The following is a 17,408-nucleotide window of genomic DNA, read 5'->3' as shown; positions in this document are numbered from 1 at the left end:
TGTGCACGGGGTTGGGAGGGGAGCACATGGTCCAAGGGGTGGGGAAGCCACATTAGCCTTTCTGAGGGCCAGAATCCCCAAAGTTTTCAGCCAGGGACAGGGTAGCTTCTGCTTAAAACCCTGTCTACACCCTCTAAAGGCCTCCTAGTCACCCAGAAACATCCAGCTGAGACCAGAGCAATATCAGCGCTTGATCCAAGAAGAGATGGGCTGAGTCAAAGCCTCTGGTCCAGGCTCCTCCGCAGGCAACCCCTCCCCATTCCCGCCTCCACCTCCACACCTGCCCCACCCATGCCCCCTCCACAGAGCAGCCAGAGTGACCCACTTAAATGAGAATCGGATTGGTACATTATCCAGAACAAATCCTATACAGCTCTCCCCGGCTTCCCAGAAAACCTGCCCCCAACGCACCCACCCACCTGCCTCTCTCCCCTCCATCCCTCAGGGCTGGCCGCTCTGGGCTTCCTTTTGTCCCGACCTTGGGGCCTCTGCACTTGCTGCCACCATGCCTGGATCACTCTGCCCAGATCTTTGCAAAGCTCCTGAGGTCCCTGCCTCAGGGGTCCCCCAGATGGCAGCCCCAGCCTAGCTTTGTACCTTGCACAGCACACCCTCCTTGCAGATCTGCTCCCCATTTAATTTCCACCTGCCCCTCACAAATCTAAGTTCCTTGAGAGCAGCCATCACTGTTTTTGTCATTATTCTTTCCCCCATGCCCAGAATTATGTAGAATCTCAATAAATAGTTTTTTTAATGAATGAAAACCATCAGTGACAAAGGTCCTAATTTCTTTTCTTTTTGAGACAGAGTCTCACTGTATGACTCAGGCTGGAGTACAAAGGCGCAATCTCGGCCCACTGCAACCTCCGCCTCCTGGGTTCAAGCAGTTGTATTTTTAGTAGAGACAGGGTTTCACCATGAAACCGGGTGGTGTTTAACTCCTGGTCATGAACTCCTGACCTCAGGTGATCCACCTGCCTCAGCCTCCCAAAGTGCTGGGATTATAGGCATGAGCCACCACACTGGGCCAAAGGTCCTGACTTCTTTCCAGAAATGTTTTAAAACCTATTGGAAATGTATGCTTCTCTATAAAAAGATCACGTCAGAAAGAAAAACAAAAAAATGTCTTGCTATTGGCTGGCATCGGCAAATGGGAATTGCAGTGCAGAGAGAGAATGACAGCTCGGCCTGGAGGGGACATAGGCCTCTATCAACTCAAACCATGGACAAGTAAAGTAATTATGACTTAATGAATGCAGTCTGCAGACAGCCTCTCGCCAAGCCAAGGAAGTAGAATGAACGGGCTGGAGACTGGGCTTTGGAGGCAGCCTAGATCTGCTGCTTCCTGCTGTGTGACCTCAGGCAAGTCCCCGCACCTCTCTGGGCCTCAGAATCCTCAATGGAAAAAGAGATTCTCAACAGACTAACTCTTAGGACTACTGTGAATGTGAAATGAAAAAGATGCATATAAAATGCTCAGAAAAGTGCATGTAAATATCCACGTATATCTGTATTCGTATCATGGGGTACACAGGAAGAAAAATATAGTAAAGAGGTCTTTGGTCTTTGAGAGTCAGTATAGTCCCACCTGCACCATTTTTTCTAGTTAACAGCTTTGTTGAAATATAATTCAGTTACCATAAAATGCACGCTTTTAAAGTGCACACGTTTAGACCGGGCGTCGTGGCTCACGCCTGTAATCCCAGCACTTTGGGAGGCCAAGGAGGGCGGATCACAAGGTCAGGCGATCAAGACCATCCTGGCCAACATGGTGAAACCCCATCTCTACTAAAAATACAAAACAAACAAACAAAAAAAAATAGCAGAGCATTGTGGCCGGTGCCTGTAACCCCAGCTACTCAGGAGGCTGAGGCAGGAGAATTGCTTGAACCTGGGAGGTGGAGGTTGCAGTGAGCTGAGATCATGCAGTTGCACTCCAGCCTGGGCAACAGAATAAGACTCTGTCTCAAAAAAAAAAAAAAAAAAAAGCACATGTCACTGATTTTTGGTGTAGTCACAGAGTTGAGCAACCACCACCATCTAATTTTAGAATGTTTTCATCACCCCCACCAAAGAACCCCTTAGCAGTCATTCTCCATTCCCCTCTCCTCCCAGGTCCCTGGCAACCACTAATTTATGTTCTGTTGAGTTCCATCAATTCCTAGCTGGGGAAACTGAGGCTCGGAGAGGGGAAGTGACTTGTCCAGGGTCACAAAGCAGAGCCTCAGGACTCAGGGCTCTGGCTCCAGCTGTTTCTCTACCATACCGCCTCCCTCCCTCCCACTCGGGAGCCTCTCTGCCCCCCACTGACCCTGAACACCCATTCTGTACCCTCACACAACCCAAACCTCCCCTCTCCTCACGCTTACCCCCCGAGGCACTCTGCCTGGGGCTATACTCACGGAGTCCAATTTTGGCCAAATGTAACCTGTTGACCCAGGAAATCTTGCTCAGGGGGTTGGGGGTGATGAAAACCACCATGAAGCTGATGGGGCGGCCGGACCTGCGATGAGAAGGGGAGGGTGGACGTGTGAGTGCCCTCACAAGGGCCAGGCTCCCTGGCTGTCATGTAGTACTTCTTCCAACCCATGTATCCCGGAGATCAGGGAGGTCCAGTCACAGAATCCCCAAAACGTGGCCAAAGAGGTCAGTGGCTTGGCAACGCCTCGGTCCCCTGGGGGAGGAATCCCTCCACCCACAATGGCCCCTGAGGGAGGTACCTGGCCAGAGTGGCCGAGCCATGCTCCCCAGCCTGGCTCCAGGAGCCTCTGGCTTTGTGCCCGGCAGAGCCTCTGCAGCCTGCGACTCCACTTGGTCAGTGGTCAGCTGTCCACAGGCCTTAGACACCTTACGTGTCTGACCACGTGCCTCTGGAGGGAGGAATGGGTCTCACTTGGGTCTGTTCCCAGCACCTGGCATGGGGCAGTTGCTCATTAAATGTTTGCTGAGTGGACACATGAATGAATGAATGAATGAATGAAGAAATGAATGAATGGGGTTGGACACCAGCTCAGGGCAGCAGCCAGAGGTTGCTGTGGTCACCACACTGTCCTCTCAGCTTGGAACAGCTGGGGGGCCTTCCCAGCCCTTTGAGGGGTGGGCAGGCCAGTGTCACAAGCCTCTAGGGTGCACATGGACAGTGGGAGGCAGAGAGAAGGGAGACAGGAGAAGGGAGATGGGCAGACCACTTGGCAGGGAGGCGGCAGATTCAAAGCTGCTGAGCCTCACCCTCGAGCCCATGGTCCTGCCTCAAACAATAGTGCTCCAACCTTCTCTTCCTTGCAGCCGCTGTACTTGTGATAATCTGTCTCCACCTTCACTCCACCCTGGAGGCCAAAACCTGGGCACTGAGCCCACTCATTGCACTGGCCTGGGCTTCAGAGTCAGACCCCATCAGGACCCAGCTCTGCCTCTCACGATGTGGCCTTCAGCCTCTCCTGCAACTCTCTGAGCCTCACCTTCCCCATCTGTAAAATGGAAATAAGAAGACCCACCTTACAAAGCCTCGGGAGGACCAGAAAGATATTATTTCCCTGTCTCTGCCAGGACAAGCAGCTATGTCTATCATCAATTCCACAAACCTCAGTTGGGGTCTACTGTGCACCACTCCTGTGGTGGGCATTTTGGGGGTGAGGTGGTGCTGGGGGGAGGCTGGATCCAGAGACAGGAAACTCAGGGCCTGGCTGGAGGCCTAAATAGACTGTTATGACTGAAAAGGACACAGTGCAAACGGAACTGACCAGTGGCAGAGTGTCTGAGTATCCTAACAGTGGGCTGGGCTTATCCAGGACATGAACAGGGTGTTCGTTCATTCATTCATTCATTCATTCCGCAATATTTTCATGAGCACCTACTACGTGCCAGGTGCTATCCCAGACATGGCCCACAACGCCTATGTATCCACTCCTATCACGGCATCCTGACAAGAGGGCTGCAGGTACCCTCTCCAGATCCCTTGCTCCGCTGGTAGCCCAGCAGAGGCAGTAGCCCTCCCTCCAAGACCCCCTCCTCTCACTTGTCGGGTTTCCCAGGAAGCAGGAGCCTGAGGCGGCACTTGTTGGCCGAGTGGATCTCTTCCTCCTTCACCCGCATCAGCCTCTGCAGGGCCAGGCACCAGTCTTGAGCCACGGTCATGTTCAGGTTCTAGGGTTCAGGAGGCCAATGAGGTCACCACACAGCCCATTGGCTCCCCAGAAGCCACACCAGAGCCTACAGGAATCACAGCACCCAGAGGAAGAGGAACAGAAGGAGTCCTGGAGCCTCGCTGAGATGGCACATTTAGCCTCAGGCAGGGCCAACTCACCATGCTCCAGGCTTCCCAGCCCTGGGCTCAGATGCCACCTGGCATCCCTCCTCTAAGAGGGATGCACCATCCCAGCCAGCTTCCCCTCCAGACTGGGCAGAGGCCCAGGAAGGGGCCACATGACCAAATGGCCACTGTGCAGAGAACAAAAGCCCCGAAGCCAGGCTCCGCTCAACCCGAATCAGAGAGTGCACCCGAATCAGAGGCCGCACACAAGATTTCCAGGCAAGGACACACAGCATCAGCAGCGACGGTTGCCTATGGGAGCCCAGAAGCCAGGAGCATGGGGCGTGGGCCAGGAGAGGAACCTCTCCCTACTCGGCTTCTGAATCCAAGCACTGCCCACAGCAGGGAGCTCAGGCCGACAAGACCAGGTCAGGCCACGTACCTGGTAGGTGCCGTGCAGCGTGCTGATGAGAAGCGTGATCTGCTCCACCACGGCCAGGTCCTTCTGCAGGTCCTGAAGCTCCTGGAAAAGGCGCGGGGGGCCGAGGTACACTTTATCTGGGCAGAGAAGAGATCAACTCAGGCTCAGGTGGAGAAGGTGCTAACAAAAAGCCAAGCATCTGCTCACAACAGAAAAGAACCAGAAAGTGATGTTATCTGGTTCCTGCCCTGATGGAGCTCCCAGACTAGCTGGGAAGCCAGATCCTTTCACGGATGAAGTCTAACGCCTGAGATCCAGGCCACAGTTAGTCTGTACAAAGGGCTATATGGGACCACAAGACCAAAAGCAAGGTATGCCTGGGAGAGACGAGGAGCCTTTCTGAGGCTGGAAGTGAGTGTGGTGAGCACTGCTGAGAGAGAAAGACAAGAGCGTGTGCAAAGGCACTGTGGCTTGAGGCAGCCACGACCAGCAAGTTGTTCAAAGGCATCCTTCTTAGAGCCCATCGTGTGCCAGGTTCCATGCTAGACTGGAGACAGCAGCACACAAGACAGACAGGGTCTCAACTTAGTCAGTTAATGTGGTGGATGGTAGGAGGTGGTGGGGAGAAAGAGATCAGGGTGGTGGGACAGTGATGGGGTGAGGGGGCCCAGATCCCTGGTGATGATACAAATAGAGCAAGGGTGAGATGAGGGCAGGTGGCAGCAGCTAGAGATAGAGTAGGAGGGTCCAGGAGGACCAGATGGGGAAGGCCTCGAATGCTGGGCTAGGCATTTGGACTGTATTCTCTAGGCCATGGTTTTGCATGCTAAGGTCTTACGAAACCCCAGGGGAATGGAAGAAAAGCCTTATTTGGGGTCTTCGTTTAGATAATTATGTGAAAAACAGGTGCGCATCCTGGGTCACCTGCATGGAGTGAGTTTAAAGCCATGCTCCGCTGCCTGGTATCAAGGTTTCCATGGACTATGGCACCTGAAAGGTCACTGGGTAACAAGCAAAGAGCATGGCAAGCTTGGGATGTGTACAACGCGCTCGCATCAAAGAGGGGCTCTGCAGTGGCCCAGACTTGGGGAGCTCATGGGAAATGCAGATCCCCGCAGGGCACCCTGTGGCACAGGCATGCAAACATGGGGGAACCTCTCCACCAGGGCCTGTGCCACGCCCACATTGCAAGCAAATTGCTTTCATCAAAACAACACCATCCATCACATGACATTAATGCTGTTAATTTGAATGCTATGGTTTTGTAGCTTTCTTTTTATTCAATTTATGATTCGGTTTTGGTTTTATGGTTCAAGGGCTATAAGCAGAAGGAGTTGATTACAGGGAGTTGTGCATTTGTATAGATTTGAATAACAATATAATGAAGGGTTCCACAGAACTTCTCTTGCCCCTTTAGAAGGGGTCTTGCAGCTCGTGACTCTGCTTTCAGGAATGTCGCTACAGAAACCTCATTGTCACTGAAGGAGGGATCTACTAAGCATCCCTGGAATGCATGAAGGATGCTAGACTACGGGACTAGCAGAAGGGAAGCCTGTGCCCCAAGCAGCGGTGAGGGAGAGTGCCATCCAGCCAGGGCAGAAGGTGCCTCTGAGGAAGGCTTGTGGGGCGGAGGACTCTTCCTACCCCGCAGAGCTGCAGAAAGAGACAGCATCTGGAAGTGGGCACAGCTGCCCCGGCCCAGCACCCAGACAGCAAGAGTAGGTGGTGTAATCGCTCCCTCAGAATTTCCAGAATTGTGGGGAGCCCATGAGGCAATCTCCTGGGTCAGATGGTGGACAGAGAGGGAAGTGAAACCGTGGCGCCTTTCTCACTCGTGGAAGATGCCCCTGGGCACAGGGCTCCTTTCTGCTAGCCTTGCAATTTAGCATCCTTCACGCATTCAAGGAACACTTATTAATGCCCACCATGCTCTGGGCTCCCTGGACAGGCAGGCAGCCAGGCTGAGGGGAGAGACATCAACCAATCAATCACCCATAAAGGGGAAAATGCACCGGCAGTCTCCAGAGCATGGAGGAGCGACCTGGCCCAGCAGGAGGGCATAAGTAAAGGCTGCTCTAAGGAAGTGCCATTTGAGCCAAGCGCAGATGAGACAAAAACAAGATGGCAGGAGAGTACTCAGCAAAAGGCACAGGCTGGAGAGGACATGGTGGGAAGCAGCACAGCCCATCTAGGAACCCAGAGAGCCAGAGTGGCTACAGCAGAGAGAAGGGGCAGAGGGAGGTGAGGTGGAGGCAGGTGGGGCGCCCCCAGGACCGGCAATGGGAAGCCACCGGGGCGGGGATGACGTACACTGATCCGACCTGTGTTTTGAAGAATCAGCCCTGGAGATGGGCAGAGGACAGACAGGAAGGGCCACAGGTAGGAGGAGGGAGGCAGGGGAGCCAGGAAGTTGCCACAGCAGGACAGGGTGTGTAGTGGCCAACATGGAGGCAGAGTAAAGTGTGTGGGTTGGGAGACACACCTGCACACACCCAGGTGAGGTCTTGGCTCTGCATTTTAGTCCAGGGTGGGGCTGTAAAACCAGGACAAGCTTCCCAGCCAAGCCCAACAGCCTGTTTAGGGGTCCCTGAGACGGGGGCCAAGCCTGGGTAGGAGCAGCTCAGGCGGTGGCTGGTGAGGGCGAGGGTGATGCACGCAGGGCACAGGGAGGGGGTACTCACTGTGGGCCTGCCCTGAGGCGGGGGCCTTCTTGGCGCCTGCGTGCTGGATGAGCACGTTGTCCTTGTCATAGGTGCCACCGTCCTGGCCCACCTCCACCACCTGCACCTGGGGCAGCGCCGTGTTCCACTTCACCACATACTTGGGCCCCAGGGGCACCAGGCTGCTGATTTCCAGCTGGCCCCTGTTGGGACAGAGAGGACGAGGCCCTGGAGAGTCTGCAACCACCCCGCCCAGGGCTGGCCCAAGGCACTGCTCCTCCACACTAGCTCAGCCAGGCTTCACGCAGCCCCAGCACAAGACCTCAGACCAAAACCAAGCCAGGCAGAGCAGGGAGCCCTTGCCAGGGCAGAAGCACCAGGCGCCCAGGCCCCAGCCCCATATCCAGAATCACATGCCCCTAGAGCCCCAGAGCCCCAGAGTCCCCTGAACCACGTACCTGTGGTTGGCAGGCCTGGGAAAGAAGACAAGAAGGAAAGGGAGGTTGTTATTACAATGGAGTGGCTAATCTGGGGCCTGTGACCCCACTGGGGGCCGGCCATGGGGCTGGGCATCAGGAATGGAAGGAGGGACAGTCTCCTGTGGGGAGAGAGGGCATCAGAGGCCAGGTGTGGACAGAGGTGGGACTTCCTTCATCTCTGAGTCTCACAACAGCCCTGCTGGGAAGCTTGGATGAATCCCAGACAAGGACACTGATGCTCAGCTAGGTGAAGTGACTCAGCCCAAATCACCAAACTGATTCCCCAAAGCTGGGCTACTAGCACCCCACTTTGTACTTTGTGCTAGAGCAATATGAAGGCAGAGAGGGTATTCCTCATACCACTGGCAGGGCCTAGTGCCCAGGACATAAATGGGACTGAAGAATTACCATCCTTGAATGAGTGAGTGAGTGATTGAATGAATGGGTCAGCCACAGGCACCGCCCACACCCATCTGTGACAGAGGCTTCCTTGCCTAAGTCCCGAACCAGGCCCTGAGCTCCTGGAGGTGGGGGCTGGGTCTCATTCAGAGCTGTGAACTGGTGCAGAGCCAGGGCACAGTGAGTGAGTGCACGGGTTCCCAAACAGCCCTGCTGTCCCCTTCCAGGACTTGTGACTGGTAACCACGGAAAATCCCCAAACCTACTCTATGGCCAAACACAGGAAGGCCCAAGCCAACTCGGTACAGAATCTAGATCAGGCTCTGCAGGCACTGATTCAGCTGGGAGTGGGGAGAGCTATGCTGAGATTCACATTCAACCCAGGTTGAATTGTGATTGTTCCCCTCCTGGATCTCGGTGATTGTGGCCATACTATTGCTCCTGTGATGCTTTTTAAAGTGATATTGAGGCCAGGCACGGTGGTTCAGGCCTGTAATCCCAGCACTTTGGAAGGCCAAGGTGGGCAGATCACCTGAGGTCAGTTCGAGACCAGCCTGGCCAACACAGTGAAACCCCATCTCTACTAAAAATACAAATAGATGTCTATTTGTATTTTTATAATACAAAAAATATATATATACTTTTTTATTTTTATATATATCTAGGTGTGGTGGCGGATGCTTGTAATTCCAGCTACTTGGGAGGCTGAGGCAGGAGAATTGCTTGAACCCGGGAGGCGGAGGCTGCAGTGAGCCAAGATCACGCCACTGCACTCCAGCCTGGGACACAGAGCAAGACTCAGGCTCAAAAATAAAAATAAAATAAAGTAGTGTCAAATATTAAGAGCAGAGATTCTTTTAAGAGCCTGGCTACAAAGGCCGCAGCTGGAGCTCTCAGGGAGCAATTGATAGAGGGTCCCAGTCACTGACACCTGTAGGACCAAGCAGGGGTTGGGAGGGGGTGAGCTGGGTCGGGCTGGGCAGGGAGGCTGGAGAACAACAGGGCCTGAGCCCTCGCACCAGGTCCCCGCATGGCCTTGGGCAGCCAGACCCCAGAATATTGGATCTCTCATATGTCTCATCCACAGTGTGGACCCCCTGTATGAGCAAAACATAAGATGTCAAGAAGCCTAATGCAACTGATTGGCCACATTTTTAGGTTCTGGCCTAAAGCCTCGCCCTCTCTCCACACCAGGGCTCCAGCTCTCAGGCACAGCCCAGCAGCCAGGCTCTGGGCATTTCCACAACCCCGGCCCAGGAAACCAGGCTCCTCTGGGCCGATAGTGATGCTCTGGTCTGTGGGGGAAAGGCAGAGACTCCCCTTGAGAAATTCTGCGATCAGTCTGGAGCAAAACAGATTTGAGTTAAAGCTGCAGGGAGCCGAGGTGGACACAAGAAAGAACGTCTTGAATTTCGCTGTGGCCAAAACCACCGTGTAGTCACCAACTGCAGAGTTGCAGAACAGACAACCCTGTACCATGGACAGCTGTGTGACCAAGGCTGAGCGCTGTCCCCAGTGACTGCTCTAGGTACTTCCTGGCATTGGGGACCAGTGGCATGACAGGCCGAGAGGGATGGGAGAGGAATACTGGAGGCCTAAGCCAAGCTTACATGGGGTCCCACCACAGAGCGGCTGGAGTAGGATGGAGTGGGGTCTCCAGGGAGGGCTGATTGCCCCCTCCAACCCAGCCCCAGCCCAGGCCTGCTTACTTGAAGTTGATGTTGGCACAGACAAGCATGTCATTGAGCAGGAAGACCCGACGCTCCTTGGACTTGATTAGCTGCCCTCGGTCACCATACACAGTCTCTGTCAGCGTCTCACACAGAAGCAGCTGCCGCTGGCCCGAGGTCAACAGCTGGGGGAGGGGCAGGGAAGATCAGCATCAGCATCATGGCCTGGTGGATTTACTGTGCCAGAGACCCAGAACTCTCCCCTGGTGCAGAAAGGGAGACTGAGGCTGGGAGAGGCGAAGGAGGTGGAGCCACTCCCTCCATCCCAGGGTACCAAGATGCACTGGGGAGGAAGGCCAGAGGACCACACGCTGGGGTCTCCTCTCTGGAGAGGCCTTGGGGAGCCTGAACATTCACCAGTACCCATGTGGGCCCAGCAGCCAGCGCCCCCTTCCCAGGTGAGCCAGCCATTGCCAGCCCCTATCTGTGGGTCCTGCCTGACTGCCACTGTCAAGGACACAGCTCTGGAGTTACAGAAGTGGCTTTGCCCCCATTCCCACTCCTGCTGTGAAGCCCTGAGGGAGCTCACACTTCACATGTCCAAGCCTCAATTTACTTAGCTACCAAGTGGGGGCAGTCACCTCTACTGCTCAGATCACACAAGGTAATGAACACATGACTAGGTCTGGCTACACCATTCTCGGGGTCCAGTGCAAAATGAAAGTTCATTCCCAAAATCCGTGACTCTTGTCCAAAAGTGACTATGAATTCCAAGATGGCCACAGCAGAACAGGAAAGCAAGCATGGGGCCCTTCTGGGCACCGGCCACGTGTGATGGCACCGGCCATGTGTGATGGCACAGGTCATGGCTGAGAGGCCAGCTCTGCATGTGTACTCCACAGATAGCCACTGTCTGTGATAGTCTTCACGGTGGAGCAGGCGTGGCCTTGCCATGGGAACCCAGCCTGCACCCTCGCCTGCTGAAAGCCTTGGCCCATCTCACCTCTTAGGTGGCCTCATGATGGAGTTGGAACAGACCTGCTGGTCAATAACGCCACCCTCTGAAGACAAAGACTTTCACACCCCAGGCATCCGAGCAGGCATCCGAGCAGGCGTTTGCCAACCTCAGGCTGGATGTCAAGACCCCGCTATTAGTGTCAGGACCACCAACCCATCCTGGGACCCTCTGGGAAAACATCTTTTTTACTAACGGGATTTCTTCTGGGAGGAAAGGAGGATATTCAGCAAAATTCGTTCCCAAAACCCGTGACTGTGACAACAACCATTACTCTCCTCTTCCTTCCCCATCCTGTCTGGAAAAAGGATAGATCACCCCAAGCCTCCCCAGAAAGAAAAAGACAGATCACCCTGGGCCTCCTCAGACAGAAAAGGACAGATCACCTCCAAGCCTCCCCAGAGAGAAAAGGACAGATTACCCAAGTCTCCCCAGAGAGAAAAGCACAGATCACCCCGAGTCTCCCTAGAGAGAAAAGGACAAATCACCCTGAGTCTCCCCAGAGAGAAAAAGACAGATCACCCCAAGTCTCCCCAGGACAGAAAAGAACAAATCACCCTGAATCTCCCCAGAGAGAAAAGGACAGATCACCCTGAGTCTCCCAAGAGAGAAAAGGAAAGATCACTCCCAGCCTCCCTGGGAAAGAAAAGGACAAATCACCCTGAGGGTCCCCAGAGAGCAAAAGACAGATCACCCCGAGTCTCCCCAGAGAGAAAAGGACAGATCACCCCGAGTCTCCCCAGAGAGAAAAAGACAGATCACCCCGAGTCTCCCAAGAGAGAAAAGGAAAGATCACCCCAAGCCTCCCTGGGAAAGAAAAGGACAAATCACCCTGAGGGTCCCCAGAGAGAAAAGGACAGATCACCCCGAGTCTCCCCAGAGAGAAAAGGACAGATCACCCCGAGTCTCCCCAGAGAGAAAAGGACAGATCACCCCGAGTCTCCCCAGAGAGAAAAGGACAGATCACCCCAAGTCTCCCCAGAGAGAAAAGGACAGATCACCCCGAGTCTCCCTAGAGAGAAAAGGAAAGATCACCCCAAGCCTCCCTGGGAAAGAAAAGGACAAATCACCCTGAGGGTCCCCAGAGAGAAAAAGACAGATCACCCCGAGCCTCCCAGGGACAGAAAAGGACAGATCACCCCGAGCCTCCCTGGGAGAGAATGCTGTTGATCTCCAAAGCATCATCTCTTTCAAGTTGGCACACAACTAAAAGTCCCAGTGGGACCAAATGCCCAGTGTGTACCAGGCACTGAGGATAGTACTTAATATTTCACATCTCACTGAATCAGCTCAGCAGTCCTCGAGGCCATCCCCATTTCCCAGGTGAGGAAACCGAGATTCCAGAGGTAAAGTGACTTGCTGAGACCCACCCACTGTTGAATGTCAGGCGCCAAAGGACAGAGCCAGGCCACATTCACCGTTCCCTGCATTGAGCAGCCAGCACAAGGTGTGACAGGAGCCAGGGGAGGCCCCGCCACTCTTAACATGCAGGAGGACTCAGGGTCCCCCCACAGCTGCTAAAGCCAGGCTCCCCCTCACTATTTCCACAAGCAAACCAAACACCAACTCAAGAGAACACAACATGGACTCTGAAGACAGCAGGGCCCCCCGCCGAGGGCTGCCAAGTGTGCCATGACCCAAAACTTGAAAGAGGAAAGTCCCCTGGGCTCTGGCAGTCAGCCCCTGCCCCTTTGGCAGATGAAAAGCAAGAAAAAGAAAAAAGAAAACCAGGATATTGCACAAATGTCCCTCTGGAGGCTCCTGCGTAGGCTATTTTGAAACAGCTGGCATGGTTCCGTTTCGGGCTACACCCGGTTTCGTTTCCGCTTCTCCCCGGGTGATGGTGATAGGGACATCACTGAACAGGTCTCAGAACTGGCCAGGACTGTCCAGGGAAGGCCCTGGGGGTGGGGGGAAGCCCAGGGTGCGGCCCCCACCACACTCTTTCTAACATCCACACGGCCCAACCCACCCTCACTCAGCAGATAGAGAAACTGAAGCTTAGAGCCCCTGGGCCTTTGCCGACATCAAACATGTCTCCGTGACCTCCAGCCAGGGCCCACCTCACAGAGCAGGAGAGGGCAGAATGGCTCTTCCCAGGGCAACCACTACAGAAGTTATTTCCTCCTCCCAAGAGGCCTCTCCCCACTGCGGTTGAACAGGTGTATGAGGCAAAGCAAGAGAAAGCCTCTTGGTCACCAAAAGGGGAGCTGAAGGTGGGGAGAGGAGAAGGTTCCTGAGTACAAAGGCCAGCATGGGTGGCTATGGCAGGGAGGGGTGAAGGCTTTTTCTCTGGAGACATTCCAAATGCAAGGCTTGTGTGGGGGATGGCGGAGTTAGTCCTGCTGGGAAGTGGGGTGGAGAGTGACCCTGCCCTCATGCCCAACCTGAGCCCTGTGGATGGGGACATCCCCAGGAGAGGGCTCCGTCCCCTGCTCATCTCATCTTCCCCAGCACAATCCTCCTGGAGCAGGTAAAGTGAACCCAGATGCTTCCAGGGCCAGCAGGTAACATCAGTGGGAGAGGAGGGTGGGGACCAAGGGGAAGCGGGCAGCTGCCACCCAGGGGGCCGGTGCCACGTGGGAAGGTGAGCCAGGGAGCCAGCTCTTCCTACCCTTCCAGGAGACCCACAAGTCTGAATGTTATATGATCTCTCCCAATTTTTAAATGTTGGCAACTATTGCCAAGTTTTTTTTTTTTTTTTTTTTTTGAGACAGAGTTTCGCTTTTATTACCCAGGCTGGAGTGCAAGTGCAATGGCGAGATCTCGGCTCACCGCAACCTCCGCCTCCTGTGTTCAGGCAATTCTCCTGCCTCAGCCTCCTGAGTAGCTGGGATTACAGGCACGCAACACCATGCCCAGCTAATTTTTTGTATTGTTAGTAGAGACGGGGTTTCACCATGTTGACCAGGATGGTCTCGATCTCTTGACCTCCTGATCCACCCACCTCGGCCTCCCAAAGTGCTGGGATTACAGGCATGAGCCACCGCGCCCAGCCCCAAGTTCTTAAAAGTACTGTGTGGGCCAGGCGTGGTGGCTCATGCCTATGATCCCAACACTTTTGGAGGCTGAGGCAGGAGGATCACTTGATCCCAGGAGTTTGAGAGTAGCCTGGGCAACACAGTGAGATCCCATCTCTCCAAAAAGAAAAACTTTTTTTTAATTAGCTGGGTATGGTAGCTCACGCTTGTAGTCCCAGCTACTCGAGAGGCTGAGGCAGGAGGCTCACTGGCACCCAGGTGCTCAAGGCTGCAGTGAGCTGTTATTGCACCACTGTACTCCAGCCTGGGCAACAGCATGAGACCCTGTCTCCAAATAGTTAATAAATAAATAAATACAATTTTAAAATAAAATAAAATGTGTGGGCCACAACACACACCTGCAACCTGAATTTGGCCTGAAGTGGGAGAGTCCTAAGATGTGGGATGCCTGAAGCTTGGCGCTGCAGGGGACCCGTGAAGGGGGCCTTGTCCCTGCCCCACTTCACAGGCAGTGGGTGGAGAGTAAAGACGCTGATGCCGGCTAGACCGTAAAATGCAGCGCACGTGGAAAGGGGCCGCAGTCCCTCTATGCACTCCTTCCTAGACTCTTACAAAGATCCTCCCCAGGCTGCTGAAACCTCCCTCCCACGAACTGCCAGCCACCGGCCTTTCTTCTGCTTCTAGGACCCCACAGAGCCAAGAGGCTCCCAGTCTATTCCCCGAAAGATGTGAACTTCTCCCTATGACTTCGCCCAGCATCCCTTCTCCAAAGAACAGTCCTGCAATGTGCCCAGGGCAGGGTCACCCCAGCCTGAACCATCCCAGCCCTCCCCCACCCTCCAGTGGGTGAGCAGAGGGGCCGGGTGCGGGACCTCCCGGAGACCCCGGCACAGCTCCAGGCAGCTCACATCGTGTGCTGAGAGGGAAGAAGAGGGACTCTAGTGACCGACAGGTGGCTCTGCAAGGTGACCTGATGCTTTAAAAACAGGCTCCCCTATGGACTCATTTGCTAGTCTTTTTATTTTTCCCCCCTTTGGAGACAGTCTCACTCTGTTGCCCAGGCTGGAGTCCAGTGGCACGATCTCAGCTCACTGCAACCTCTGCCTCCCAAGTTCAAGGGGTTCTCCTGCCTCAGCCTCCTGAATAGCTGGGACTACAGGCACGTGCCACCACACCTGGCTAATTTTTGTATTTTTAGTAGAGACAGGGTTTCACCATGTTGGCCAGGCTGGTCTCAAACTCCTGACCTCAGGTGATCCACCCACCTCAGCCTCCCAAAGTGCTGGGATTATAGGTGTGAGCCACTGCACCTGGCCCAATCTTTTTTTTTTTTTTCACTAGCATGTTCCTAAGCTGCAACCCCAAAATGTGGCATGGACTTCTCATCTTTCTTCTTGCATTAAGGGCGGTCAGAAAGCCGCTTTGCTGGCTCCCTCATTCACTGCAGCAGCCCTGGGACTCAGGTGCTATTAAATGCTCCTTGTTTCAAAGGGAGCAAGTGAGGTTCAGAGAGGCTGGGTGATTCCCTCAAGGCCACACAGCAAGCACCTGCAGCAAAATCTGGATTTAAACCCAGATCCTGACTCTCCAGCACCTGCTCATTTAACTAGGCTATCATTTCTGGAGTCTTTACAGAAATCACGCTGATGCGCAAAATGAACTTTTATCCTAAAATAACATGAATAGGAGTGAACGTGGGGGTCCCGATGAGGATCCAATCCTCAAGGTCATGTCTGTGGGCCTGGAAGAATGAGGCCTCCTCTCCCTTGGAGAACACTGCCACCTAGTGAGTGGCATGGGGCAGGGGCACCTGCAGGTGAGGGCAGGCAGGTGAGGGCAGGCAGGTGAGCGCAGGCAGGTGGGAGGCCCGGCTCACCTTGTTGAGGCTGCTGCGGTCGCTGACGCTCTTGGTCAGCTGCTGGATCTCGGCCACCTGGTCAGCCAGCCGTTTCTGCTCGTTCAGCTTCTCGGCCAGCGTCTCCAGCTCTGTGAGGGCCAGCTGGAGCGAGAGCCTGTCAGGGTGACCTCTGGGGGTGTTCTTCAGCATGTCCTGCCAGACAAGAACCAAGACTGAGTGGTCCACCCACGACTGACTCTCCCCTGGACTGGGGCAAAGCCTCCCCCTCCTGTAGGCACCCCCCACCCCACCTACACACACACTGGGTCTGCAAAGGGCCCGGCCTGAGGCCAGGACAGACGGCACCAGACACAGAACAAGACCTCAAGAAACAGCTAATGAATGAAAAAGAAAAAGAAAAAGCAAAGCAGGGATCTTTCTGGAAATAGACCCAAATGAACTGAAAGCAGGATCTCACACAGGTATCTGTCCACCATGTGCACAGCAGCGTTAGCCACAGTTGCCAAAATGTGGAGGCAAAACCATCCATTGACAGACAAATGGGTAATCAAAATGTGGTCTCCACACACAATGGAGTATTATTCAGCCTTAAAAAGGAAGGAAATTCAGACACACACTAGGACATGGATGAATCTCGAGGACCTTATGCTAAGGAAAACAAGCCAGTCATGAAAAGAAAAGCATTGTATGATTCCACGTGTATGTGTTCTCCTAGAGCAGTCAAAGTCACAGAGACAGAGGGTGTCACGGTGGTTGCCAGAGGTGGTGGGAGGGGAATCGGGAGCTGTTAAATGGGCACAGAGTTTCTGTTTGAGATGATGAAAAAGTTCTGGGATGGGTGGTGGGGATGGTTGCAGAACAATGTGAATGCTCTGAACTGTGCACTTAGAAATGGTTATATAAATAACCAAATAAATAAATGTGTGGGTCAATCCCTGATCAATTGATAAAATGGTATGGATACATTAAGAGCCCACTGCCACAGCCCAGCAGCACTGAGGGGAGAGAGAAAAATGCCACCGGGCCCCTCAGCCTGGTAGCCACCCTCTCAGCTCCCTGATGAGGGCCAGCCCCTGCCCAAGGACCCTCGGAGGTTGGGACAGTGTCCAAAGCTCTCCAGGGCCCTGTGTGGGGCTAATGTCCCTTAGGCATCCCCTGTTCTGAAGCTGGCGTATGAACCGGCCAAGCTCAGCATGGTTACTGAGCATCTCCTCCATGCCAGGGGCCCCACGGATCCTGGGATGCCCTGTGCCTTCACTCCCTTCCTGCAACCCAGGCTCAGGCCACCAGCAGTCCCTCGGCATTCCCCTCAGAGGGACATGCAAACTGAGCTGTCGATTATGATCAGTTTCACTCTAGAAGTGAAGAAAGATGAGGCCTGAGTCCCACAGCAGGTGGGGTGAGTTATGTATCACGAACAAGGGCCCGGACCTCCTGCCTCCCACCCAAGGAATTCCTCCCAACCCACAGGCAAACCCTGTGGGTCAGGGCTGCTGGAATCCCAAGCGGTACCTGAAGCAGGAGGATGAACTGTGGGAACCTCTGGATGGGCTTGACCATCAGTCCGTAGAGGGTGACACGGTCTGGGCTGCACACCTGCCGTCGCTGGTGGAGATAAGATTCCATCATTTGCTGACCCCCTGCAGAGACTCTTGGCCCAGTGCCCCAGAGTCCAG

The 17,408-nt window shown here is 54.3% G+C and overlaps 1 protein-coding gene across 8 annotated transcripts in view; it reads right to left on the bottom strand.

Moving 5' to 3' along the window:
* The window catches only part of ARHGEF10L (Rho guanine nucleotide exchange factor 10 like), a 177,960-nt gene that overhangs the window by 55,327 nt on the left and 105,225 nt on the right, over positions 1–17,408 (bottom strand). For all 8 annotated transcript variants that reach the window (XM_064363360.1, XM_064363357.1, XM_064363356.1 and 5 more), the window contains 7 exons: positions 17,245–17,337; positions 15,751–15,924; positions 9,918–10,063; positions 7,352–7,533; positions 4,692–4,807; positions 4,016–4,143; positions 2,403–2,503 (listed from right to left, as the gene is read on the bottom strand). In XM_064363360.1, coding sequence (XP_064219430.1) covers positions 2,403–2,503; positions 4,016–4,143; positions 4,692–4,807; positions 7,352–7,533; positions 9,918–10,063; positions 15,751–15,924; positions 17,245–17,337 — 940 coding nt within the window. The remainder of the gene's footprint in view (positions 1–2,402; positions 2,504–4,015; positions 4,144–4,691; positions 4,808–7,351; positions 7,534–9,917; positions 10,064–15,750; positions 15,925–17,244; positions 17,338–17,408) is intronic.

This window comes from Aotus nancymaae, unplaced genomic scaffold (assembly GCF_030222135.1).
Source record: "Aotus nancymaae isolate 86718 unplaced genomic scaffold, 86718_ANA_hifiasm-v0.15.2.pri h1tg000053l, whole genome shotgun sequence".
Lineage (NCBI taxonomy): Eukaryota > Metazoa > Chordata > Mammalia > Primates > Aotidae > Aotus > Aotus nancymaae.
Note: the sequence above shows the minus strand (reverse complement) of the source record. Positions and strands in the feature narration are given on the sequence as shown.